This window comes from Hypanus sabinus, chromosome 23 (assembly GCF_030144855.1).
Source record: "Hypanus sabinus isolate sHypSab1 chromosome 23, sHypSab1.hap1, whole genome shotgun sequence".
Lineage (NCBI taxonomy): Eukaryota > Metazoa > Chordata > Chondrichthyes > Myliobatiformes > Dasyatidae > Hypanus > Hypanus sabinus.
The window spans coordinates 5,868,956-5,896,094 of record NC_082728.1 but is presented as its reverse complement, the minus strand read 5'-3'; the positions used below and the strand labels follow the sequence as shown (position 1 = coordinate 5,896,094).

The 27,139-nt window shown below is 39.5% G+C and overlaps 1 protein-coding gene across 5 annotated transcripts in view; it reads left to right on the top strand.

The window, feature by feature from the left end:
• rhot1a (ras homolog family member T1a) overlaps nucleotides 1-23,613 on the top strand; it is a 74,969-nt gene extending 51,356 nt beyond the window's left edge. For 3 of the 5 annotated variants that reach the window (XM_059948248.1, XM_059948252.1, XM_059948251.1), the window contains 4 exons: nucleotides 4,484-4,686; nucleotides 6,128-6,250; nucleotides 18,983-19,129; nucleotides 22,437-23,613. In XM_059948248.1, the coding sequence (XP_059804231.1) occupies nucleotides 4,484-4,686; nucleotides 6,128-6,250; nucleotides 18,983-19,129; nucleotides 22,437-22,554 (591 nt within the window). In that variant the 3' untranslated portion in view covers nucleotides 22,555-23,613. The remainder of the gene's footprint in view (nucleotides 1-4,483; nucleotides 4,687-6,127; nucleotides 6,251-18,982; nucleotides 19,130-22,436) is intronic. The other 2 variants (XM_059948249.1, XM_059948250.1) reach the window with 2 other exon arrangements.
• The last annotated feature ends 3,526 nt before the right edge of the window (nucleotides 23,614-27,139 follow it).

Here is a 27,139-nt window from a genome sequence, read left to right as displayed (position 1 = left end):
TGCTGAAATCTCGCCAGTTCAGTCCAAAGCCAGAGCTGAACTGGTCAATGTCATGGGCTTTTATCACACTTCCTCGACGGGAGTTATCCATTCAATCTGCTTGTTTCCATCTCACCTTTCTGTGCCATTTGATGTGCTTGTAGTCCTGTCAGTCATCTGCACTAGTTAGCTTCTGCTTAGACAATAACTAATAGAGGAGTCAAAGCTTCATCTCAGTAAGTCAGGCAGTATCAGTGGAGGGAACTCATTACCTTCCTTTGATGCTGCCTGACCTGCTGAGTTCCTCTAGTGTTTTGTCTGTATTGCTAAAGATTTCCAGTATCTGCACGATCTATAGTGTCATCTGTAGCTTCCCCTCATTTCTAATCTATCTGTCACCCTTCACTTATGTAATCCTGAGGTCAAATTTCATAATGCTGCCATTTTATCTCTGCTACCTCAGTTTCCTGTTTGATGGCTTGAGCTATTATTTTTATAAAATTCTCCTTCATTTTATCTGCCATAGCCCTCTTTTGCTTTCCTGATGTCCTCCTTGTGTGTACACTTACACACTTAACCCCACTACAGATAGCTTCTCCCAATTAATGTTTGCAAATTCTGCTCTGATGCCATTGAAGATGGCCTTCTCTTCCACCTCCCCCCCAGCTCCAGTTTAGAATTTTAACTTGAGAACCAGTCCTGACTATTTCCATTACTAAATTGGAACTAATATAATTATAGTCACTGTCCCTAAAATACTCTCCACCATCATGTCAACCATTTGCCCTGCCTAAGGGAAGTTTGACTGTAGCCCCTTTTCTAGTAGGGCCAGAAATGTTTAGTAACTGGGAAGTATTGTTTAAAACATCCCACTGACCAACAAAATAATATAATACCATGTCACAGCATGGTAGCGTAGCAGTTAGCATATTGCTATTACAGCACCAGCCCCTGGAACTCATTGCCCAAGAGGCTGTTTAGAGGTAGAGTCACAATAGCATAACAGTTAGTTTGATACTATTACAGACCAGTGACCAGGGTTCAATTCCCACTGTCATCTGGAAGGACTTTGTATATTCTTCCATGACAATGTGAGTTTCTCCCCCACAACCACATTCTGAACATGTACGGGTTAGTAGGTTAATTTGTCACATGGGTGTAATTGGATAATGCAGTCTCGCTGGGCCGGTAGGGCTTGTTACTGTATTGTACCTCAAAGTAATATTAAACTTAAAAGAAATCAAGTGCTGTGTCTGTGCTATCAGGAGGAAGATAAAGGAGCCTCAGGACTCACACCACCAGGTTTAGGAACAGTTATTATCCCTAAGCCGTCAGACTCTTGTACCAAAGGGGATAACTTCACTCAGTTTCACTTGCCCCATCACTAAAGTGTTCCACAACCTATGGAGTCACTTTCAGGGGCTCTTCGTCTTGTTCTCAATATTCATTGCGTATCTATTATTATTGTTTACTTCTTTTTGTATTTGCACAGTTCGTTGTCTTTTGCACACTTGTTATTTGTCCGTTCTGTTGGTGCAGTCTTTCATTGATTCTGTTACGTTTATTGGTATTATGGTTATTGGATTTATTGAGTATGGTGACAAGGAAATGAATCTCAGGGTTGCATATGGTGACTGAACTTTGGAATGTAGTAGGGGAAATATGCTTCTGAGCATTTGAATAATTTGAGGAGAAGCGTTGTAATTCAATGGGGTTATGTTTAAATAAGCAAAACCTGGAAAGAGGATTAGTTTTGTACTCTAATTACTTCACAAATACAGGCTTGCACTTCCTCATGGAGAAAATGACCCTAACAGCTGCTCGTTCATATCCTGCTTCAAATTCAAATTTACGTACTTACAGGTGTAAGTTCTACAAATATTAGCTTTTTGCAGCAGCAACGCAATGTATTATAGACATAAACCTAACACAAATTTTAAAAAACTTCCACATGAGTAAAATAAATGACAAAATATAACATCATAATGCTTGGATGATGTAGGCCTGCTTGAATGGCATGCCATTGGTCAGGAACAGTGAAATGGTGCAAGATGAGGGAGTGGCAAAGGGGTGAGGGAGGTTTGTAATTTTTTTCTAAAAACTATTAAGTTTGTGATTCATTTATTAATGATAACTGGTTTCTTTGGATCAGTGAAGTTCCCATTTAAATTCTCTATTATTTTGTTAGCTGGTAATAATCAGAGTGCAACAAAGTAGGGAATGGAAAAGTCAGCCAGGATTCCTGTTCCTTATGGAGTCATAGAGCACTTCAGCACAGAAACAGGCCCTTTGACCTATCTAGGCCATGCAAGGCTGTTATTCTGCCTAATCCCATCAACCCGCACCCAGACCATTGCCCTCTTACCTCTCCCATCCATGTACTTATTCAAGTGTCTCTTAAATGTTGCAATCAAACCTGTACCCACCACTTCTGCAGGCAGCTTGCTCTGCACTCACACCATTCTCTTAGTGAAGAAGTTCCCCTCAGGTTCCCCTTAAATATTTCACCTTTCACCCTTAACCTATGACATCTAGTTCCAGTCTCACCCAGTTCCAATGGGAAAACCCTATCTATACCCTCATAATTTTGTATACCTCAGTCACTGGGTGGTGGGATGGAGATACATTTCTACCAAAGGAGGTGTAAGGCACTCCTTCCCTCCATAAGCCTGCAGGTCACCCTTGGGCAAGGTGTAGCACCTAGTTAGCACCCCCGCCTACCCGAAACATGAAACGATGGGAGCAGGTGGTGGATGGTCATCTGAGCAGTTGGTGCATATCACAAGTCCTGGTTATGTGACCACTGACGCCAGGTAGGCAATCTCTAAAGAAAAAACTCTTTACAGGCTTCCAGCCAGGTATAAGCTCTGCCATCTTCATCTGGGATGATGCCTGGGCATGTCTAGACCAGTGACCCCTGTAATTAGAATACAAAACTTGCCCTCTTTCCAGGTTTTGCTTAATTAAAGATAATCCCATTGAATTACATCACTTCTCAAATTATTCAAATGCACAGAAGCATACTTCAAGGAGGAACCTGTCGCTGCCACCTGTCTTCCCTATATTCCTTTGGTTTCTGGAGGAATCACCTGAAATACCAGGTTAATAACATCCACAAACCCGTAAGGAAGCTTAGGTCACAGCTTGTATGGGTCAAAGATGGCCTGGGACTCAGGTCGGATGGCATTTACAGGATTCCCTGTGAATGCAGAGCAGCATGTTTCGATCAGACAGGATGCACAGTGGAAACCCACATCATGGAGCACAGGAGTTATACCTGGAGAAATCAGTGGTAGCAGAACATTGCGTTCGCAATGGCCAGAGGATTGACTTCAACAGCACAAAACTACCATGCCATGCCAATGGCTTTTAGGACCATCTGGTGAAGGAAGCCATTGAAATACAACTAGAGGAAAAGAATTTTGACAAAGATGAAGGCTTCACTCTAAGTAAGAACTAGATTTCGATTGTAAATGAGGTGGGACAGCGGAAACTTGATTGGAGGAGGACTAACCAATCAGGAGGGACAGGCAACAGGTATAAATACCATCGAACTGGACATACCCAGACATCATCTCTGATGAAGGTGGCAGATTGGTTAAAATCAATACCTGTACCTGGCTGGAAGTCCAAGAAGAGTTTATTTGTTATGTACGCTGGGAAAGCAGTAGATCCTTTTTCAATTTCTGAAGAGTATTGATAATGGTTGGGGTCACCCTCTGGACAGTGTCTTTACAAGACAGAAGGCAATGGCAGAGGGGAAGAAGCTGTTCCTAAACATTGATCGTGTGTCTTCAGGGTCCTGTACCTCTTCCTGGTGACAGTAATGAGAAGAGGGAATGTACCAGATGGTGTTGATTGTGGATTTTTCTATTTTGAACTCCATGTATAGCAGGATGGATCACATCGCCCACCCTGAAGAAATAGCTTGCTGAAACTCAGTCTTGCTCCCTGTTAGATAGTAGTTGTTTCACATGGTACAAGATGGGGCCTTGTCACTAGATTACATCCCAGAGTGTATCTAAGAGTAGAATAGAGAATCATAAAGCAGTGTGGCATGTGTACCCACCCTTTGGTTCAACTGTCCATGCCCACTCAGCTAACTCCAATTTCCTGCATTCAGCCTATATCCCACACACATCCATGTACCTATCCAAGTGCTATGTTATACTATTGTACATGACTCGCCATGCTTCCAGCGCCAGTATAGCATGCCCACAGTTGACTAACCCAAGCCATATGTTATTCAAATGTGGGAGAAAGCCAAAGCACCTAGAGGAAACCTTTGGGGTCACAGGGAGAAGGTACAAACTCCTTACAGGCAGCAGTGGGAATCAAACCTTGATCAGTGATGACTGACAGTGTAAATTACTGAGCTAACCACTGTCTCAAATTTCGGAAGCCATTTTTAAACTTGGGGTAGAGTAACAAGTGTTAATTAATAATAATTCTCATTGTACTTAAAACTGCAATTAATAATTGTATGTTTTTTTTATGACAATAGCAACACTTCATTGACAGCAAAACGCCGTGTATTATTGTAGCTGCAAAATCAGACCTGCATGAAGCTAAACAAGGCCACAGCATTTCTCCCACTGAGTTCTGCAACAAACACAAAATGCCACCGCCACAAAGTTATACCTGCAATACTGTTGGCCCACCGAGCAAAGACTTCTTCGTCAAAGTGACTACCATAGCTATGTATCCGTAAGTATAATGGCAGTCGCATCACCATGGCGCTGTGTGTGTTATGTTAAGATATGCAGAAATTCCCATTGTTAGCTACAAACTGACGACACACTATTGTCAAAGTTGAGCTGAAGTAACAGGAATACTCTGCAAAACTGGATGAATAATGACCAAAAATAACTACTGAATTCAGATAGTTCACCTGGGTCACTTTGTTGTAATATTTCAATGAACACAAATCTGTAACCAAATGTTCAAAATATTAAATTTTAGAATAGTTAGAATAACCCTTATCTAGGAAGTGATGTGCTGAGAAATGAGAGGGTCCAGAGGAGGTTCACAAGAATGATTCCAAGAATGAAAAGGTTAACATAATGAGGAACGTTTGGTGGCTCTGGGCCTATACTCACTGAAGTTTAGAAGAATGAGCAGGGTTGTCATTGAAACCTGTTGAATCTTGAAAGACTTTGACAGAGTACACATGGAGAGGATGTTTCCTATAGTGGGAGAGTCTAGGTCCAAAGGACATGGACTTCCCTTTACAACAGAGATGAGGTATTTTTTTAGCTAGAGAATGGTAAATTTGTTGCATTCATTGCCACAGATGGCTATGAAGGCAAAGTCACTGGGTATATTTAAAGCAAAGGTTGATAGATTCTTGATTAGTAAAGGTGTCAAAGATTACAGAGAGAAGGCAAGAAAATGAGTTTGCAAGGTAAAATAAATCCGGTGTGATTGAATGGTGGGGTAGACTTGATGGGCCAAATGGCCAAGTTCATTTTGTTTGTCTTATAGAAATGGAGCTGAATATATGATGATTGGAATTCCACTTTCTGGAATATTTCTATTTCATAATCTCTCAAATCCAGCAGAGTATGCTGTTATTAATGGTTCAAACTTGAATGCCCATTCCCTCTTTGTAGCACATGATGATATTAAGTGCATGGAGATTGCTTCTGAAATGTGTGATAACTGCAGGCTTCTGACAGTATGACAGCTGGCATCCCGGTGTATTCATATGAATTGGATTCATCCAGGGTATTTTACTAAAATAGGCAAACCCCAGTAAAAATAAGCTCTCGACTACCCCAGGGAAATGACAGCCAGTGAGTCAGCAGACTAATACAAAGTCTTGGTGTTATTTTCTTTCAAATCTAGTATCACTGGAATTGCTATGGATGCACACTGTCTTTGAAACGCAAAAGGACTTCTTGTGTTGCATTTCCTTTATTTTGCTCCATTTAGTTATTGCCATATATTGGTCTTGTAAATTTTACTTCCTTTCATTCCTGTAGGATTGTCACGTGTGTGTTCTCCCTGTGGGGAGTAGCTGAAAAATGTTCAGGACTGGCGTTGGACAGTTGGGGACTTTGAGTACCATGTGAATCTGCGTTTTATTTTCTTTAATTTTTATTTACAACTGGCGACTCAACTGCCTTACTTCTGTGTGTTTCCGCAGCCATGCCCGATTACGCTGTCTATGCACCTGCAACAGGTGTACATTTTGCATCTGTCAGACCTTCCTCAACTCAGACTTGCTGCAATCTGTAAAGACCAAATTCTGCACTACAGTTCTTAACAGGTTCTTCCTTTTATTTATTGGCTCTCAGAAGATCTTTTGGTTGTTTTTCTGGGGCGGGATAATCTTCAAAAGTCGGCTTCACTCAGCATATCCACTGAAGTTTATTTACATTTTCAGGATTTTAATTTTTTTAAAAGCTTTTATTCATGGGGGGGATTTTTTTTTAAATTTCAAACCCTTGACCTCGGAGGGAAGGGTAATGGCAGTCATGAAAATGTACTTGGTTTTAACTAGACTTGGTACATTCCTGTCAGTCATTACTCGTAAATTCTGATGAAAATTGTCTGGCAAGTCTGAAAAGATTACCTATGGAAGGAAGGATATTAAACATTTCAGCAAACACAACAATTTAAAAAAAATCACTGAACTGATTCTGCTATGTTTACAGTGCTTGATGAGCAAAATCACAGAATGTGATGTTTGCTTCCTCATGCATGTAAAATAATATTCCACTTAAATCACTTAAGGAGATGCCCTTCCCCTGATTGTGTATCCATTTTGGGCAAAGTGAATGCACAGTCAATGTTAAGATTTAGAAAAGAACCTTCCTACACCAAACACCATTAAGGTTTCTAATGCTCAGAGCTGTGTGAGCAGATTAAATAGGCTCAAGTCGCTCTCTGCTTACCTTGATTTGCCTTGTGTGTTGTGAGTTTGATTAGAGTTAACAGATCAATGTCTACTCACAATATTTTGCATGATCCACATTTTCAGTGGAAAGTTTATGGCTTGCTTTATGAAGAATTTAATGTAGGCCAATTGTCATTTGTAACTCAACAGATATTCCCTCTTCTTTGGCAGAGGATTCCTGAGTGCTGAGCAGAATTCTCTCCATACAGCTCTGACATTACCATCTAAAACAAAGTAGCCAACTTGATTGGGACTCCATCCACCACCTTAAACGTTCAGTGACTTTGCCACACAGAGTGGCTGCAGTGTTCGCTATCTAGAAAATGCTCAGCTGCTGTTCATCAAATTGACTCCAGTGACACCTCTCAAATCCATGACCACTGCCATGAAAGAGAACAGACACACAAGAACATGACCAGCATGTTTCCCTCTAGCCTAGGCATTACAGTAACTCACCAACACCTTCTCGAGGCCCGATAAACAGTGAGCATGCCACCAGCACCCACATTGCAAAAACTAAGTATATGAAGATAACCAGAAATAAAGAAAGCACCAGTAGGGACTAAAGCAGTAATTGCTGACCTTAGATGATGCAGGTGAGGTTTTAAATGTGTTCTGTATTCACAAAGGCTAAAGATAATGTCGTCATTGTCTTTATGTGCCGTGTCGTAATGACATGGGTGATCGTGGCATCCATGTCATGATTATTCTTGACAAATTTTTCAACAGAAGTGGTTTTCTACAGAAGAAGTGGCTGTCTTCTAGGTAATATCTTTACAAAATGGGTCACCCCAGCCATTATCAATCCTCTTCGTGATTGTCTGCCTGGCGTCACTGGTTGCAAAACCAGGACTTGGGATATGCACCAGCTGCTCAAACAACCATCCACACCACCTGCTCCCATGGTTTCATTTGACCCTGTTTGGGGGGCTAAGCAGGTGCTACACCTTGGCCAAGGATGACCTACAGGCTAGTAGAGCGAAAGAGCGCCTTACACCTCCTTTGGTAGAGACATATTTCCACCTCACCGCCCTAACATAATGTAGTGAGGTTGAAAGCTGAATTCTAGAGCAAAGTACCATTAATAGGGAAGAGGTATCAGAATCAGGTGTATTGTTGATTTGTATATCATGAAATTTGTTGTTTTGTACAGTACAAAGATGTAAAAATTACTATAAATTACAAAATAGTGCAATAAAAAGAGAATAGCGAGGGTTCATGAAATGTTCAGAAATCTAACAGCAGAGGGAGTGAACCTATTCCTAACACACTAAGTATGGGTCTTCATGCTTGTACCTCCTCCCTGCTAGTAGTAACGAGAAATGGCATGTCCTGGATGATGAGGCTCCTTAACGGATTCCATCTTCTTAGGGTACCACCTCTTCAATATGTCTACCATGATATTAGGTGCCTTATCAGGATTGCAGGTGCATACTACCCAAGACCTGGTACATTCAGGACATTTATGATGCTCTTAGATGAGCACATGGAAGAAAAATGGAGAGCTATGGGGGAGGGAAGGGTTAGATTGATCTTGGGATAGGTTAAAAGGTTAGCACATTGTGGGGTTGTATTATGCTATAATCTGTGTATTGCTAGCTGTAATGAGTGGCAAGGGGGAGCTGGGGCCCATAAGTGTAGTAGGTGTCGGATAACTGAAGAAACCACATGGATTGCCTGTGTTCAAGAAGAGCAGCAGGAATAAGCTAATCAATCAGTAGTAGGGAAGTTATTGGAACAAGTTCCGAAAAACAGGATAAGTCTACTCTTGGAAGGCAGGGATTAATCACAGATGATCAGCATGGCTTGGTTGGGGAGATCCCCTATGACCAATTTGATCTAAATACTTTGAAGACATAACAGAATGTATTGATGAGCAGTATGGTTGATGTTCTTTACACAGACTTCAATGAGGCCTTTAACAAACTCCCACGTGGGAGGGAGGACCAAAAGATGAGAGCCCACAAGATCTTAGCTAGGAACATTTCCCACTCCAGTGGGTTAGAGGGAGTGCAGTAATTAGAACTCAAACAGCAGATTATCAGAATTTTGCTATAGTAGAAACTTTTCTCCATAACAGTAGGCAAAGGTTTAAGATCAAGGATGGGAATCTTGGAGAAGATTTTTGGAAGAATTTTTTTCACCTGGAGTCTGGTCAGCACCTAGAACACACTACCTGAGGGGCTGATGAAATCAGAAACTGTGCAGTTAAGAAGTAACTGGGCAAGTGCTTGAATTGTCATGGCATTTGAAGGCTGTACACCTAGGGGTGGGAGAAAAGAACCCTGGATATTCAGCCTTAAAATGCTTTGACAATTCAAGTGCTTGCTGGTATGCAGAGATAGGTTCTTGTGTTCTTCTTTGACTTTTTATTTTGGAATATAAGGCCTAGAACTTACACTTTTCTGCATTTATTAAAAGCTCCGGTATTTTCATAGGGGTTTCTGTAGATTAATATTATATCTGATGATAATTGTCTTATCACAAAAAACTCAGTTTAACGAACAATATAAATTAAATGGATTGACTTTTTAAACCAGAAGCAAAGGGGCTCTTGTTTACACATGTAGAAAATGCAAAAGAAATGTGATATGAGGTAGAATGATAAATTAATTGATGGTTCTAGCTATGATTTGCAGCTTTTAGTAGTGCTGACTGAACCAGTAAACCAGTAACAGCTAGCATTTGAAATAAAACTGCAGCATCTAACGTATCATCTAGTAGACCCTGTAAGATACAGCTGGGTTCTCTGCCTTACATCTGTCCTGAAAGACTGCACTTTTATCAGTCTAAATGATGTACTGAAGTCCGAGAGTAGGGCTAGGAGCAACAGTTCTTACTGGCTAGTGAAAAGAGTTTCTAATAAATCTGCATTAAAGGCTGAGGAAATTTAATGTAAAATTCATTTTTATGATCACTTACAACATAAATGAGATGGATGTGTTAGATGGATTTTCTTACTTTGTCATTTAGGATTATTTGTTATTTCAGATCAGTATTGATCTTGACTTTTTCAGTATGGAACTCAGCATTATAGGGCAGTTTTATAAAACCAGCTGAATACTGGTCAAACCATCTTCTACATAGTATTGTATAGTTCCTAAATGCAAAGATTGGAGTGAAATGACCATCTACTAAAACTTTAAAGCAGGTTGAAATAAAGCAGCTGGTGTATTGTGTACAGGACCCACATTAAAAGGCCTTTACATAGAACGTGCACCTTTGGAAAATATCTGTTGATAGAATGCTTATAATGTGCAGGTATTACATGTACATGTTTACTGTCATGTATGTATAAATAAAGTATCTTTTTTTTTAAACTGACCAGAGATATTTAGCAAGCCAGACACTGCTTTATCCAACCATATAAGAATGCTTCAGTTCATCCCTTTTCCTGTCCTGAATGCCCATTGTTACTGAGGTTAGGAACCAGCTATCCAAGAGGTGCACTGAACTATCTATAAGAATATCTACATGTATGTATGTGGAAGCTTTAGAGAAAGTGTAGAGGAGATTTCACAGGATATTGCCTGGACTGGAGGGCCTGTCTAGTGAGGAAAGGTTGAGGGAGCTAGGGCTTTTCTCTTTGGTGTGAAGAAGGTTAAGACTTATAAGTATAGAGTGGAAAACCAGTGTTTCTGGTGACCAATACCAGAGGGCATCCCTTTTAAGGTGAGCAAAAGAAAGTTTAGGGGGTATGTCAGAGGTTTTTTTACACAGAGAATGGTGGGTGCATGGAACACTTTCCCAGGAGTGGTGGTAGAGGCTGATACATTAGAGACATTTAAGAGCCTCTTAAATAGACACCAATGATAGAAAAATGGAGGGCTATGTGGGAGGAAAGGTTTAGATTGATCTTACTGCCTGTTAAACTGCTGCATTTAGGGCAGCAATGAAGGTCCTCCATTTCCAGAAACCAATTTTGGTCTTGGTTTTAGTTTTGGCACTGTTCAGGTCTTCCTTCATCATGTCAGTAGCTTCCTCTCAGTTTTCACTACTGCCAGCCATACAAGTCCTGGGTGGAGACTCAGGAACTCAATTGCACACAGATGTAGGACGATTCTTCATTGCTATCTTCCTAACTGTTTTGTTTGACCAGTCAGCATTGTTAGCCCTGATCTAAACCACCAACCCCCTCTGAACCTGGAGGACCAGTGGATCATTCTTAATCTGGCCTCTACCCTTTCACTTGTTTGGCATGCATGACCCTACCAAGAGCCAAAGCATAAAGCCCTGACTCCAGCTAACATAGTTCTCCAGGTCATTGAGGCGTGCAAGTCTTCAGACCAGAAGAAGATTGTAATCCTCTTGTTGAAGATTAATCTTAGAGTAGATTAAAAGGTCAGCTCAACACCGTGTGCCAAAGGTCAGTACTGTGCTATAATGTTTATAATTACATACAAGTTGGAGATAAGTAAACTTAGTAAGTACCAGTTAATCTCACATGATGATGCAAAAGCAGGGTCAAACCAAGGTTTCTTTGTGGGGTGATTTTTTGTCCCCATTAAAACTCTATTTTTATATATTACATTAATTTTCTTTACATTTCTAAAAGAGTTGTAAATGTGGAGTTGAAAGGGTAGTTAGAGCTTTACAACTTGTCTGTTTAAAAACTTGAGATTCTAACTAGGTGGGCAAAATGCCAAGTTAAACGTGTGAATTAATAATGTAAGGATGGGAGACCAGAAATAATGCCCAGGTGTGAGAATTGTCTGTGCTGAGATGGAGAGATGTTAAATCTAGATATTTAGCTTATCTTGACCTTGGAAACTAATTCAACACAATGTTTTCTTTTCACTAATATTGGGCTTAACTAGAAATTTGTCCAGTTCTGTTTTGGAACATTTTGTGTAAATTAATCTGACAAATCTGAGTTAATTCCTGTATAAAAACTTGCTGCTTAGCTACTTGCATTCCCCATTTTGATAATTAAGTTGACCTTGTGGTAAGAAATACCCTTTATTGTTTAGAGTAAGAAGTAATTCTCCCTTTACAGGCAAGTGTGAACCCAGAAATATTTTAACAGAAAATCTGTTTTTCCTGCTACTTCCCTACCTTTGCAATCTGCCTTGGACTTTTATAACACATCCTTCTATTTACTTGCATAGAAACATTGGAAGCATTTTGATTGCATCTAAGCTTTTTGAAAATAAATATTCTACATCATATACTCCATTTTGGCTTCAGCAGGTGTTAAGTGTTACGTTTCTCAAGGTTATTTTCAGTTTTATGCCCACACCTGTTTTTTAATCGTTTTGGATTTTATTCTTCGACAGAATATTGTTTTTCCATACATCTTGGCATCACATGCATATTTTGAAACTGCTTAAAGCAGAAAGTATGCCCTTATATTTGTTTTGTCCCATTTTCCCCCCAGAAAACATCAAAGTGCTTGATAATAAGTCTTACTTCTGAAGTGTAGTCACTGTTGTTAGCTAGCAAATGTATCAGTCAGATTCTTGATGGCAGGGTTGTGTAAACAGTAGTGCTTCTAACCTGCCTTGCTATGGGGAGAAATATTGATTAAAACACTATCTTCTTTGAACAGTGTCGTGAGATTTTTCTACCTCCATCTGAGCAGGTAATTAGGGTCATGGTTTAATCCTAATGTAGAACACACTATCTGTAGTAATATACACTTCCTGAAATCCGAAAGTAAAATACTCACAACTAATGGAGAAAAGTGTATAGGATTTTACCTCTGCTTCTTTTCCAAAGCTGCTGTGTGACCTGCCTGAACATTTCCACCATCTTCTGTTTGTTTTGGGTCAAATTTATCCTGGACTAGAATGCCCGCAGCATCAAACGTAACAAGCCCCCTCTGTCTGGATCTTGTTACTCAACCTGTAATTGTTGTTATTTTAACTGATTTCCCATCCTGCAGTACTTTATAATAATCCAGTTTGCAACTTCCTCCTAGATCTTTTCAGTTTCTTCTCATCACAGATTATGGGTTGAAAGGGGAATAGACTAATGTAGTTTTTTTCAGTTTTGGGGTTTATTGACAGTGAGTTGGAGATGATCACAAAATCAACACAGGCCAGAATGCAGAGAGGAAACTGAGTGCACAGAGTGGGGAAAATGGATCATTTCAGAATGTTGCTGATGCTCTTAAAGTCATCAAAACTGCTTTTTCAAACTAGACTGTGCTTTCATTGACTTTCATGGCTTGGATTTGTATTCCCTGTGAACAGTAGGATAGACTTCAATACTTCCCCAGCAGTGAAGAAATTAATATCCTAATGATTTCCAGGGTGCAGCCTCCAACTTGAGTAGCACTAACTACTTTTTCTCTGTTATAATTTCAAACTTCCCACTAAATGCTAATTAAGTTAAAACTAGGTTAAAAATACGTGTAGCAGCAATTTCTGATCCCTTGCTGCATGTGTAACTCCCATTTTAATAGTGTATTGGAGTTTTCCAAACCTAACAATTGAAGATCTGCTTTATTTGTTACATACACATTGCATCACACACTGCATATCACGTATAGTGAATGGGAACCACAGTAGCATAGCAGTTACTGCAATGCTCTTACAACTTGGGGCATTCTGGAGTTCGGAGTTCATTTCCAGTGCCATCTGCAAGGAGTTTGTGTGTTCTCCCCATGAACTGCTTAGGTTTCCTCCAGGTGGTTCAGTTTCCTCCCATAATCCAACAATGTGCTGTTTAGTAGGCTAAATTGGTCATTGTAAATTGTCCTGTGTTAAATGGGTAGGTTGCTGGGCTTAGCGGCCTGTTCCATGCTGTATTACTAAGTTTTTAAAAAATGCTGCTCTTGTGTTAAGAGCATGCTGAGGACAGCTCGCTAGTGTCAGCATGCCAACGTACCATGCCCACAACTCACTAACCCTCACATCTTTGGAAGGTGGAAGGAAACCCACACGGTTACAGGGAGAATGTACAAACTTCTTACAGACAGCAGTGACCAAATTCACATACACTATTTTACACTTCTAATTTTAAAAGATTGAAATTTCAGTGGCATACTTCTGTCAACAATCACTTCACCATATCTCTAGGCGACTACCTGCTTACAGTTTTGACATTAGAATTGTGATATCTGAGCTGATTGTGAGCAAGCATCATATGATTATGACAGGGAATGTCAACCCAGTTTGGGATGCTGCTCATACCACAGGACTGATGATCATATTGTTGCTGAACAAAGGAACTGATGCCTCAGACACCCAAGGGAAAGTGAGGGAATTGCTTCATTAGCTCAAAGACTATGCAACCAATATTAGGAGTGAACCACTTGAAAGTATTTTGGGGTCAAATTCAATTCCCTAGCTACACGTTCAGGCATCTCCATTCGAAGGCTAATTGCCTTCTTATACATGGAACAGTGTATCCTTCCTTCAGGTAAGTGATGTAAACTGGGCAGAACAATAACAGTGGATATGCCATGATTAAGGTGGCTATTGAAGAATAATTAATAAGTACAGGAACCCAAAGTACAACCAACACTGTTAGAGTCCTGACCTTTTGATCAAATGCCTCCTTGTAATTTATAAGGCATTCAGAAAATTTAAACTGATATATTCAAAACTGGAAATATATTTTTGGGATGAGTGGATAAAGGGACTTGATATTTAATGTTATTTGGTATATTTTGGAGTTAACTTCCCCAATTGAATTGAATATAGTAATCTCCATATTGTAAAAGCATTTCAGAAATTATACCAATCAGTTTTCTGTTTGGGAAGTATGAGCAAGCTTAATATTGTTAATACCGTGTAAATGTACATGAGAGAAGTTAGCTGAGTTTGTTTAGAAGTGGTATAATTCTCACTATGTTGGTTGTATTGTGGGGTTTCTGTCTCTAATACCAGTAGCTGGGGCTGGGAAAATCTTTTCTACTCTCAATCTGTTATGGGAGTTCAAACCCTCATGCTAGTAGTGTCAAAGGGGGTTCTTTGAGTTCTGGGTATACAAGGAAACACAGGAACTATCTAATGTTTTAATCTGGAACTTGCAAACTGGAGAGAAATTAATCTCATTGATTTAAAATTAAGCACTTTTCACACTTTCCTTCACTACACCAGTCTGACCCATGCAAAGGCTGATGAAGGAGAGCATTTTAAACTACTTGAATTGCAAAGTCAATGTCTCATAGAACCATGTTGCACATTAATCAAATTCTAAATCTACAAAGTTTGCTGAGCTAGAGAAAGTAACTCATGCAGTTAGCAGACTGCACACCTAAGCAGCCTGGCAGGTTCCCAGGTTCAATCCCTGCCTCATGGTGAATTCAGCCAGGTCACAGGCAGCTCCGTGCCTTACTGAGAGGCTAATCTGACAGAGGTCCTTTCTCTAATGACCTTTATATAATGTAGAAATGCATGTTAATTGATGTCCAGATTTACACCATAGGTCTGTAGGTGAAAAGGTTTGTTTTTACACTAAATTTGACATTAATAAAACAAATACAGATTTTTATTTTGTTGAATTAACCTCTGCCGGGGAAAAATTTTTTAATCAATCCCACTTATTACTTGAAAGTTTAAAGATGAAAAATATTTAAAATTTTTATAGTCTGATTGAAAATATCTTGAAAGCTTGGCACTGGTGTTCAAAGTCATGAGTTTTCTCCCTTGTACTTAGTTGTAACTACTTTTATTCCTTAAGAATATTGGTAGTCTAATGGGATGGGCCTCATCTCCAGAAAATGATATTTAACTAATTTTCCATCATTTGAAAAGATTGTTAAAAAGCAAGGCAGAAGGTAAATCTATCAATTAGTTTCAAGTCGGTAGTGAAATTTCTTTCTGTGACTTTATCAGAATTCAGATTGTAATTTTTAGATATCCAAGTGAATGTGAAACATCTGTCATGTTCTGTTGCATGATTTCAGTCTCATCAATGTCAGAAATGTACAGACTCTCCCAATCCACTGCACCATTAGAAAAATTCTGGAGAAACTCAGCATGTCAGCCAGCATCCGTGGAGGGAAATGGGCAGGTTGACAGTCTTCATCACGTCCTGTCTGTCTCTCTCCATCGATGCTGCCTGACCTGCTGAGACCCTCCAGTGTTTGGTATGTTGCTCCAGATTTCCAGTACCTGCAGTCTCTTGTGTCTCCAATATGCCATAATCTTGCTTTTACATTCTTAATTTTATTTAATCCTAAAGCCTGATGGTTTGAACTACTATTATTGCACTTGCCTTTGTAAAACTGAAGATTCATTATTGCATGTACAAGTGAAGGCAAACTGTGGATAAATTTTTTAATGTTCCTTTTAGATGTTCATTTTAATTTTATTTACTTGTCTGTAACTGTTCCATGCCAGTACCACAGCACAACTTATTAACTATATCACATAATCCTGTCTGTTATCTGTCCTTCACCCCCTGCCAGCTTGTGTTATCTTGGAAAGATCTTCCTGTTTTCCTTGAGAAGATAATTATTTGATATGTCATCTGTTTTTAATGTCATTATGTTTATTTTGTAACGTTTTGGTTTCTGGTTTAAATTTTCTACACTCTCATTAACAGGATTTCACTTTGGCGGTATTTGCCACAATTTATTTAATCACTGTAGGTAACTTGCAGATGTTGAATGCAGCAGATGGTCTGACGTTGGTGGTTCAGTCCTTATTGAACTACTATTATTGCACTTATCTTTGTAAAACTTCAGATTCATTGCATGCACAAGCAAAGGCAAACTATGGATACGTTAGTACCATTTTTAAATTTTCCTTTTAGATGTTCATTTTAATTTTGTTTACTTATCTGTAATTGTTTCCATGCCAGTATCACAGCACGTTAACTGTGTTCCTGCACAAAGATCCTTTTTTTGAAAGGCAGTTTGATAACATCCTTGAGTCAGTCACTGACTTCTTAATGTATTTCTATACTGTACATTTTGTGGAAAATGACTGCTGCTTAAAAATTCTGTGACCAATTTAACCTCCCTGGTGCTTGATACTCATTTCCATCATAGTTACTCAGTGGGAAACCCCAGTAAAACAATATTTGGAAAAGAGTTCCATTGTCCTTATTTCTCATTCCCACTTTCCCACATTGGCTGCTCCTTGTATAGACTCTGCTTAGCTGATCACAGCCTTTTTCTTGTAATGGACATCAGATTTTAAGCAACTTGGGGCTGGTATTCGGATTTGGGTGTCCTAGTTGAGAACCCCAATACTATGTCGAGATTGGTCATTTTTCATCTTTCTTGCGGTATAAGTGCCCTCAAAGTGAAATGCAGGTGTACTTGGCTGTTTAATCTGAATTGTTGCTATCCTTAACTTGCAGTTTTCATGAATTCATTTATCACTGTCATGCCTACAGCAGTTCCATTTTCCCTGGTGTATCTGTTACTACTGTTCTTAATTGTCTGCTGTGCTTGAGGCCCACTGCACCAATAATCTCTGAGCCATCACCAGAATTCTTGTTCACCTCAAAACAACCCTTCTAACTTGCACTGATCTTTGATCCTAACTTGAATTGACCAGACATGAGCATGCTCAGTTAGCCGGTGCCTGCAGCCTGCTGGTCACTAACAGGCTAATCTACTGATGCCAGCATTGGCTTTAGTTGGTCATTTCGTAAGTGTAAGAGATGATGTGATGTAGACAGCAAGTGACTGATGCAAATTAGTGTGAAGGGGCAGTCCTGTTAAAAGAGAATGAATTTAAATTAGGTTTCAATTATAACTGAACTTTGAGAGTCTTAGAACTGGTCTTCAGTAAAACACCTTTGGTGTGGTTTTCATTATTTATCTAAACTGAGCTTCGTTCCCGTCACGTTGGACTTTATCTTTCACCTAAGTTTCTCTTTCCAGCCCAATATTTGGTGATACAAAACCAGTTGTCCAAACCATCATCTGTTTATTCCCCTCTGTAGATGCTGCCTGATCTGCTGAGTTCTTCCAGCATTTTGTATGTGTTGCTCTGGATTTCCAGAATCTGCAAAGTCTCTTGTATTTATCAGTTGCAACTATTATTTGCACTGCCCATTAATGGTATCTTAATTCCAACAGCACAGAAATTTTCAGAATAGGATATTTTAAATGTTTTACCAGTTTATTAATCTGACCTGGTGTTTTAAGTTCCAGTGACACTGGCCTGTCATTGATTTCTGCCTGCTCAGTAAGGGTAATTTTATATAGTGTTTGGCTTTCATAAGCTACCTGTTTGAGCCCAGTTTCCGTGCCTGTTCTACTTTGACCATCCCAGTGATTCTTTTAAAATGTAATTGATTCAAAACAACTGCCACAGTCCTTGATTTTCTGGTTATTGCTTATAATAAAAAAAAACAATTACTCTTTAATTCATTTGGCTATTTAACCCTCCCCATGTTGTCCAGTTTTAGCAGAAGCTTCACTTGATTGGTATAGCTTCATGATTCATAAGGTATAAACAGAAAGATGCTCTGTTACATGACAGAGTCAGAACAATCCACATGCACACTGATTAATTGACACAGAACAATCCACATGCTCACGAAATTACTAGACACAGAGGAAATGGTGTTTGCCTCCTCAGCTGATGGCAATTCTTTTTAAATCTAAAGACAGCTGTATTAAATCTTTTGTTCTGCAATGCTACTCAAGGGCAAAAAATATCTCCACTTAACTATTGTCCAAAGAAACCTAGGTTGTATGCACTCAATGTCTGTTATATAGGACTGACAGTGATCTTGAATGAACCTTCCAATTTCTACCCCAATTGAACCAAACCACCTCCTTGTCATCCTCAATGTATCTAAGGTTAAAGAAGCTCTTTAAGAGCTTCAGCATTATAGGTAGTGATTTACATATTCCATTCCATTAATAAAGTTTAATCACTGATTCAGAATCAGGTTTGTTATTGCCAACCAATGTAGTGAAATGTATTGTTTAGCAGCAGGAATACAGTGTAATGCATAAAATATACTTTGAATTACATTAAAAATAAATACATAGTGTAAAAAAGAGAGTAAAAATAGTGAGGTATTTATAAAATAGTAGAGGACTGCTCCTTGAATCAAATGATTAATCAATTGGGAAATCAAACTTGTGTAATGCAGAGAGGTGACCTGTGTGCTATTTTGTGCTATGTTATGAACTGTATACTTGTACGCATGTGTATGTGTGTGTGTGTGTGTATATACAAGGTTAAAAGACCGAGTAGACGAGGTGGGTGCTTTGCTGTTGGCGAATGATGAAGGCAGTCTCGTTCACCAAGTACACGCCGTCAGCTGTGTTGAAGATTCTATCTTCATGGGTTCTTCTGGTGCCTGCAGTTTACAACCTGAAGACAGGTAACTGTATAAAGAGTAAATTCTCCTGAACCGAACTATGGCTGTCCCTTGGAAACAATAACTGATGTTTATTAGTTAACCGTTTCATCCACACTCCAATAAACTGACTGTTCTCAGTCCTAAGCCTCTTCGGGAATTTTAAAGTACGGTCTTTTTTCATTCAATCCTTATTTTATATTTTCCCTTCCTACATACAAAGTAGCAAATGGAAACATCCAAAGCTCATACAGGAGAGGAAGGAAGGGTCTTGGCCCAAAACGTTGACTCTTTATTCCTCTCCATAGATGCTGCCTGACCTGCCAGGTTCCTCCATTTTGTGTCTGTTATACGCAGGCTTTGGTTTCTAATACATGAAGTAAATAAATTTATGCTGAAATGTTGTGATTATTGAATGTGGAAGTTAAACTTTGGAAGAAAATTATTTTGTTATTTAATGAGAAATGACCACAAGGTATAATATGTACACAGTCCAGAACTACATACTAGGAGCCAGTGAAATTTAATGATGGTTGTAATATACTTTCACCCTGTGAGTCTGGATTGTTGAGTTTATTTTTAAAGCATTTTAATTTGTATAACTATGTATATGATGGTGATAGGTAGCCACTCACATGTGCCCAAGGTTGATTGGTCTAAAGAATATTCCCACTGTTTTTTCCACAGGCCTTGCAGCAGTGTCTGTGATATGTGTGTGCATGTGTCTGTGTCTGTGCAGTTGTTATGGAAAATATATATCCAAATTTGATTCTATAAGGATAAAGTATTTTTGTTCATAAAAACCATTAAAATATTCTACGATGTAAAAGTAAAGTTATATGTATATGTCAAAAGTATGGAATAATCAGACAAGTGTTAAGAAAGGAAAAGAAATAGCTTACTGGCTTGGCATTAAAATGTTTCATCCCAAAAGCATCTCCTGATAGTCCGAAAAGGCTTTGTTTCTATGCCATTTCAAATTGCTCTTTTATTAAAAGCACATTCAATGCTTATTTCAACACATTTTTGATTAAACCAAAGTTAACTAACTGTTGGAAAATCTAACGATAATTGATTAGTTTCTTACGCCTATTGTTTGACATCTCTGTTTATTATAATAATTGAAATTGGAATTGGTTTATTATTATGTAAAGCTTGTCTTGCATATTGTTCATACAGATCAAATCATTACACAGTGCATTGAGCTAGAACAATAATAGAATGCAGAATAAAGTGTAACAGCTACATAGAAGGTGCAGTGCAGGTAAACAATAACAGCAGCAATAGCTTATTTGTACAACATGTTTAATATATTAATCTAGTAAAACAGCTCAAAGGCACTTTACAAGAACACTCAAATAGAATTCAACAGTGAGATACCAGGGTTTGAAGAACTGATTGATTAATGAGAGGGGAGACACTGAGAGTCACTGTGTGACGTGGTATGTGTGAGGTCATGCTTTTAGGTAGGAGAAATCAAAAGGCAGATCATCTGAATGGAGAGAAGTTGAGATACAGAGGCACCAAGGTGTTACTGTGCAGGAATCACAAAGGGAAGGGGGGTGTAACAAATAGTTGTGAAGGTAAATGGCACATTGGTCTTTATTGCAAGAAAGCTGAAGTTTGAGGAACAAGTGGTGATCATATTGAAATGTATAATGGAGCATCACGGAGTAGATGTTGAAATGTTTCCATTGATGGGAGAGACTCGTGGTTAATAGACAAAGGGGTGATCATTTAAAACCGAAGTGCATAGAAATTTATTTTCACAGAAGGTGCAGCTGGATCCATGGAAGTATTTGAGGAGGCAATAGGTAAGCAGTTAAAAAGGTGGCAAATTCAAGTCAGTGGGAATGGACACAGAAAAGGAGTTAAAACCTGGAGCAGATACAAGATCAAGTTGTAATTATATTGAATAGCGTGGTCTGTTTTTATGTATTACTGGATATGCTGCAGGAGTGAGGTCCGGTAAAACTATGGAGATATTTTGAAAATTGGAATGAAAATTTTAAAACCAAAGCATTTCTTTAGCAGGAGCCATTGTGGGCCACTAAACTTGGCGATATGTAGTAGTTAAGATTTTTGGATAACCTCAGGTTTACACAGAATAGGAACTAAACTGGTTGCAGAGCAAGGGTTTCAGCCACACACGAGTTGAGCTAAGAGAGTGACATTAGCATGAATCAGAATCACTGATTTAGGCCATGAAATGTGTTGTTTTGCTGCACAGAGTGCAATGCATAAACTTTCTACAAGTTACAATTAAAAATATTTTTTAAAAATGAATAGTGTGGAAAGAGAACAAAATAGTAAAGTAGTGTTCATGGACCATTCAGAAGGGAAGAGACCCCTGATAGTAGCAATGAACAGAGGGCATGTCTTGAATGGTGAGGCTCCTTCATGATTGATGCCACCTTCTTGAGGCATCACCTTCTGAAGATGTCCTTGATGCTGGGGAGGCTAGTAGTGCCCATGATGGAGCTGACTGAATATATGACCCTCTGCAGCTTTTCCCAATCCTGTGCATTGAGCATGAAAGGATGAGGGAAATCAAGAGTTCAATGCCATAATGTTTCAAGGTTTAAAAGCCTCCCTGGTGTAGAGTGGATGGGCCAGGTACATGGTTTACTATTTTATGTTTCATTGACGTCAAGTATGTTGATGAATGGCTGAGTCAAACTAACAATTCAGGTGGTATAAAACCCAGCTTTGCTGCAAAATGGAGAAAACTGAAAACAAGCAGCAGCTTTCTCAGCACCCATAAGAGATGTGTCATCTCAGATATTGCTCAGTTATATTTTAATGAATTTCTGAATGTAATATTTGTATCACTAATATATTCTGCACTTATCTCTTACTAACTTTATCCAGTGGAACAGACATGTAAATGTGTTTAAAGTTTATGTGATATTATTTTGCTGGATTGCATTATCTTTCTGTAGATTTATTAAAAAGAAACTCATGCCATACAAATGACTAACTCAGCCTTAGATCAGTAATCACACTGCCTCATTAACCAACTCTCAAAGTTGTTGTACTGTGAGGAGTCTGGCTGGCTCGGTGCTTAACTGAACATGCTCAGTAACCACCTATCACATTTTGTATCCTGCTGTGGGAGCATTTAGTGTGACTGTCGACCACAGCCATGTCTTTCACAACTGCAGTGTGGCCTATGGTACAAAGAGCATGACTGTTATTGTCTGTGAGAGGAAAATTAGAACTTTAATTTAAAGAGTTCATGCTTGTGCTTGAGCAAGGTTTAAAATAAACTGCTCTTTAGATTTGGACTGTAATATGTCAACAATTACTGTAAATATTTTATTCCTTTCAGACACACAACACAGGCTGACCTGAAGACTTCCACCTTCTGGCTTCGAGCGAGCCTTGGGGCCACAGTGTTTGCTGTCCTAGGATTTGCTGTGTACAAAGCATTACTGAAACAGCGGTGATCAGAATGGTGCTGCATCCTACGGTCACCATCTCAGTTTTATAAACAGTTTCAAGAGGCTGGAATGAATATTCTGAGTGGTTTTTTATTTTAATATGCAAGCATTTCTTTAAAGATAGGGTGCAAGACAGTACTGTACTAAAAGATCGAGCTGGCCAATGGCTAGGTGATAATCTGAAAGAGCGATACAGACTTGTACTGACCCTTCTGCTATTTCCAAACCCGTTTTTGTTTGGAAGTAATATCCCTAGGGTACCTGTCATGTAAGAATAGCTCAAATCCGCCAATATCAGATCCCCAGAAGAGATATAATTGTGTAAATACTGTAAATAAGGATGCAATACACAAACAGCTTTGTTCCCCTCGGTGCCCACTACAGTTAGTCTTCTCTAGCTCAATAGTGCAACAAATCGAATGTTACGGAGTGGTTGTTTCATGTGGATATTTAAAACTTGATCCACCAGCCAGAGATGCCTGGTGTTTAAAACAATGAGAGAGTTTTATTTATTCTAAAGTTAATATTTTAATTTCAAGGAAGCACGTCTGCACAGAGAGGAATCGTCAAGAGATTTATTTCTCAGGGTATCAGCCTACAAGGAATAGTGACCATAATTCTTTTTTTCTCTCCCTGAGTAAAACTGACCTTATCCACCCAGAAAATTAGTTTTATATTGGGGGGGCTAACAGGTATTATTTCTGTCTTTTTCCCCCACCCCTCAGACTATTTAAGATAGGTTTGTGGGGGGGGTGGGGAGAGAGACAAAGATGGTCTTGCAGGTCCCACGACCTTAACACTTGAGTAAATAAAGGAAGACTTCCTCCTCTTTTACTCTGTGCTGTGTTGCAATGCAAAGGCAGTGCGGGTATTGCTTTGTTAGTGTGTCCTAGTTGCATGTTCCACACTATTTTACAGTTAGATCTAAAATACCACTCAGCAAATTTTCTGTTACAATCAACTTCCGTTCCTCCTGTATATTAAATGAATAACTGTTGCATCACATTGTTTTTCATCCTTGACTTTTTCAAACAGTTTCAATAAATATCTATGTGCTATATCGTACATTCTTTTGGTTAATTTTTTTGTGGGCAATTATTTTCATTCAAGACTGAAAATATTGTATACAAGTGTCATGCCTGTCTGTAAAATGTTTGGTAACAGATTCAAGTTTATTTATTTTGTATACATGGAAACATACAGTGAAATATGTCGTTTGCATTAACAGCCAGCACAACCAAGAGTGTGCTGGGGGCAGCCCGCAAGTATCACTACACATTCCAGCACCAACCTACCTTGCCCTCGATGCTTGGCAGATCAACACAGAACAATGAGCAATAAAACAACAAGTTTCTTTCCTCCCACGCACTCACACACATACACAGTCCTTCAACCCCAGGACAAGCCATCTTCTTCAGTCTCCAGTGGACTCGGACTCAGGCTGCAGAATTCCCTAGTGGACTCTTAGGTCAATGCACCGAGTTAGAATTGGAAATCTGCTTTTTCAGTACCAGAGTTTTATGTCATTCTACTCCAGGTTAGGAGGATTAAAATTTGTTCTCTCGATTTGTAACATTGTATGGTGCCAAAATTAGATATGAACACCATGGTAGCATAGTCATTAGCATAACCTTGGGGTGTTATGGATTTCAGAGTTCACTTGCAGTGTGGTCTGTAAGGAATTGTATGCTCTTCCCTGAATTGTGGGTTTCCTCTGTGCTTAGATATCCTCCCATAGTCCAAAGGCATACTGCTTAGTTGGTTAATTGGTCATGGTAAATTGTCCTGTCATTGAGCCAGAAGGGCCTATTCCACACTGTATCTCTAAGTAATAATAAAAACAAAAAATGCTGAAAATACTCAACAGGTCAGCCAGCATATGTCAGGAGAATGTTTTGAGTTAATTGGCTTTGTGCATGGTAAGTCATGTCTAACTGATCTTTGTGCCATGCCTAACCTATCTTGTAGAGTTTTCTGAGGAAGTTATCAGGAAAGTTAATGAAGGCAGTGGATGATGACCAGATCCCAGAGGGGAGGTTGGGCCAGAAGATTTAGTCGCTCAGCATTCAAGATGAGATAGTAAATTGGATTAGACATTTTGGCTTTGTGGGAGAAACCAGAGAGATGGTTGCCTGACTGGAGCACTGCAGGGATTGGTGCTGGGTCTGTATGTTGTGTGTCATCTATATCAATGATCTGGATGATAATGTGATTAACTAGATCAGCAAATTCACAGATGACACCAAGATTGGGAGCGTGGTGGACAGCGAGGAGAACTATCAGAGCTTGTAGCGGGATCTGCATCAGCTCAAAAACTGACTGAAAATGGAAGGTGGAATTTAATTCCGACAAGTGCAAGGTGTTGCGCTTTGGTAGGATTAACCAGGGTAGATCTTGCACAGTGAATGGTAGGACACTGAGGAGAATGGTAGAACAAAGTCGTCTGGGAATACAGGTACATAATTCATTGAAAATGGCACCATAGGTCTATAGGGTCATGAAGATGGATTTTAGCACATAGGCCATCATAAATCAAAGTATTGAGTACAGGAGATGAGATGTTATAATAACATCCTACCTACAGAAAAGATGTAAATAATATTGAAAGAGTACAGAGAAAATTTACAATGACGTTGCTGGAATGGAAGGGCCTGAGTTATAAGGAAAGATTGAATAGGTTAGGACTTGGAATGTAGAAGATTGAGGAGAGATTTGATAGAGATATACAAAATTATGAGGGGTATAGATAGGGTAAATGCAATCAGGCTTTCTCCACTGAGATTGGGTGGAACTACTACAAGAGATCATGGGTTAAGGGTGAAAGGTGTAAAGTTTAAGAGGAATGTGAGGGGAAATTGCTTCACTCAGAGGGTCGTAAGAGTGTGCAACAGGCTGCCAGTGTAGGTGGTGCATGTGAGCTCAATTTCAACATTTGAGAGAAGTTTAAGATGGGTACATGGATGGTAGGGTTATGGAGGGCTATGGTCCTGGTGCAAGTGGATGGGAGTAGGCAGTTTAAATGGCTCAGCACAGACTAGATGGACTGAAGGGCCTGTTTCTGTGATGTAGTTTGTTCTGACTACTAACACAAGAGATCCTGCAGGCACTGGAAAACCAGAGTAACCCACACAAAATGCTGGAGCATTATGTTCCTCTGGCCATTTGTGTGAGTTACAGGGGAAAACTGAATAAGTTAAGACTTTTATTCCCTGGGATATTAGGAGAATGAGGGGAAATTTGAGAGATATACAAAATTGAGGGGTATAGATAAGGCAAATGCATGCAGGCTTTTTGCACTGAGGTTGGCTGAGACTAGAACTACAGGTCATAGGTGAAAGGTGAAATGTTTGTTTATTTTAAATCTACAGTGTGGGCTCCTGGTGACTGATCCTTCTGAGTGCAAAATCTCCAACTGGATTTAGTGATGCTTTCATTCACACTTCTGCTCCGGGCTTCGTGTCTGCAGGCTCAGAGGTGTTGTGATGAGCTGGAGTTGAGGCTGAGGCCTGTTCCGAGCTTTGTGTCTATGGACTCATTTCCATTCTGAACCCTGCTTGCTCTTATTGTTTGCACAATTTGTTATTTTTCTTCCTCTCCCTCTCCACAGTGGGTTCTTTTGGGTTTCCTATAAGGAGAGGAATTTCAAGGTTGTATAATGTATTCATACTTTGATAACAAATTACTTTGAACTTTGATTTTTTGAACACACCTTCACCACCCCATTCATTCCATTTCAAAGTCCACAAACTTTACTAAGACCCCTAAACATGGATGGTCCTGAATTGGCTTTCTGGAAAACTAGACCAGAAATAGTCCAAATCCAAAGTGCTCTCCTCCACATCCTCTGGTTTCCATCATCCGTATCATTATTTTCTCAGTAATTCCTACTCCCTTGAAAAACAAATTATGGACACTTCCACAAATATCCTCAAAGCTCACTTGCAAGTGGATGATATCTGCTCCACAGACAAGATCCTCTTCATTTCTCTTCACTTCCTGATGAAGCGTCTTGGCCTGATACATCGGCTGTTTATTCCTCTCCATAGATTCTGCCTGACCTGCTGAGTTCCTCCAGCATTTTATGTGTTACTCCAGATTTAGGGTGTCAGGGTGGAGATGTGTCTCTACCACAGGAGGTGTAAGGCGCTCCATCTCTCTGCTAGCCTGTAGATCACCCTCGGGCAAGGTGTAGCACCTGCTCAGCCCCCTGATCATGGTCACATAAAACCATGGGAGCAGCTGGCGCATATCACAAGTCCTGGTTATGCGAGCACTGATGCCAGGCTGACAATCTCTGAAGAGTATTGATAATGGCTGGGGTCACCCGTCTTGTAAAGACACTGCCCAGAAGATGGCAATGGCACACCACTTCGGTAAAAATGTTTGCCAAGAGCAATCACGGTCGTGGAAAGACAATGATCACCTACGTCATACGACACGACATGGCACAGAAGGAACGATGAACTCTGGATTTCCAGCACCTGCAGAATCGCTTGTGGTTATCTCTTCACTTGCGATGGCTTCCAGGCTTAGCTGTTTATTAACCTGATTTAGTTGCTTCATGGTGCAATTCCAATACTGTGAATTACTC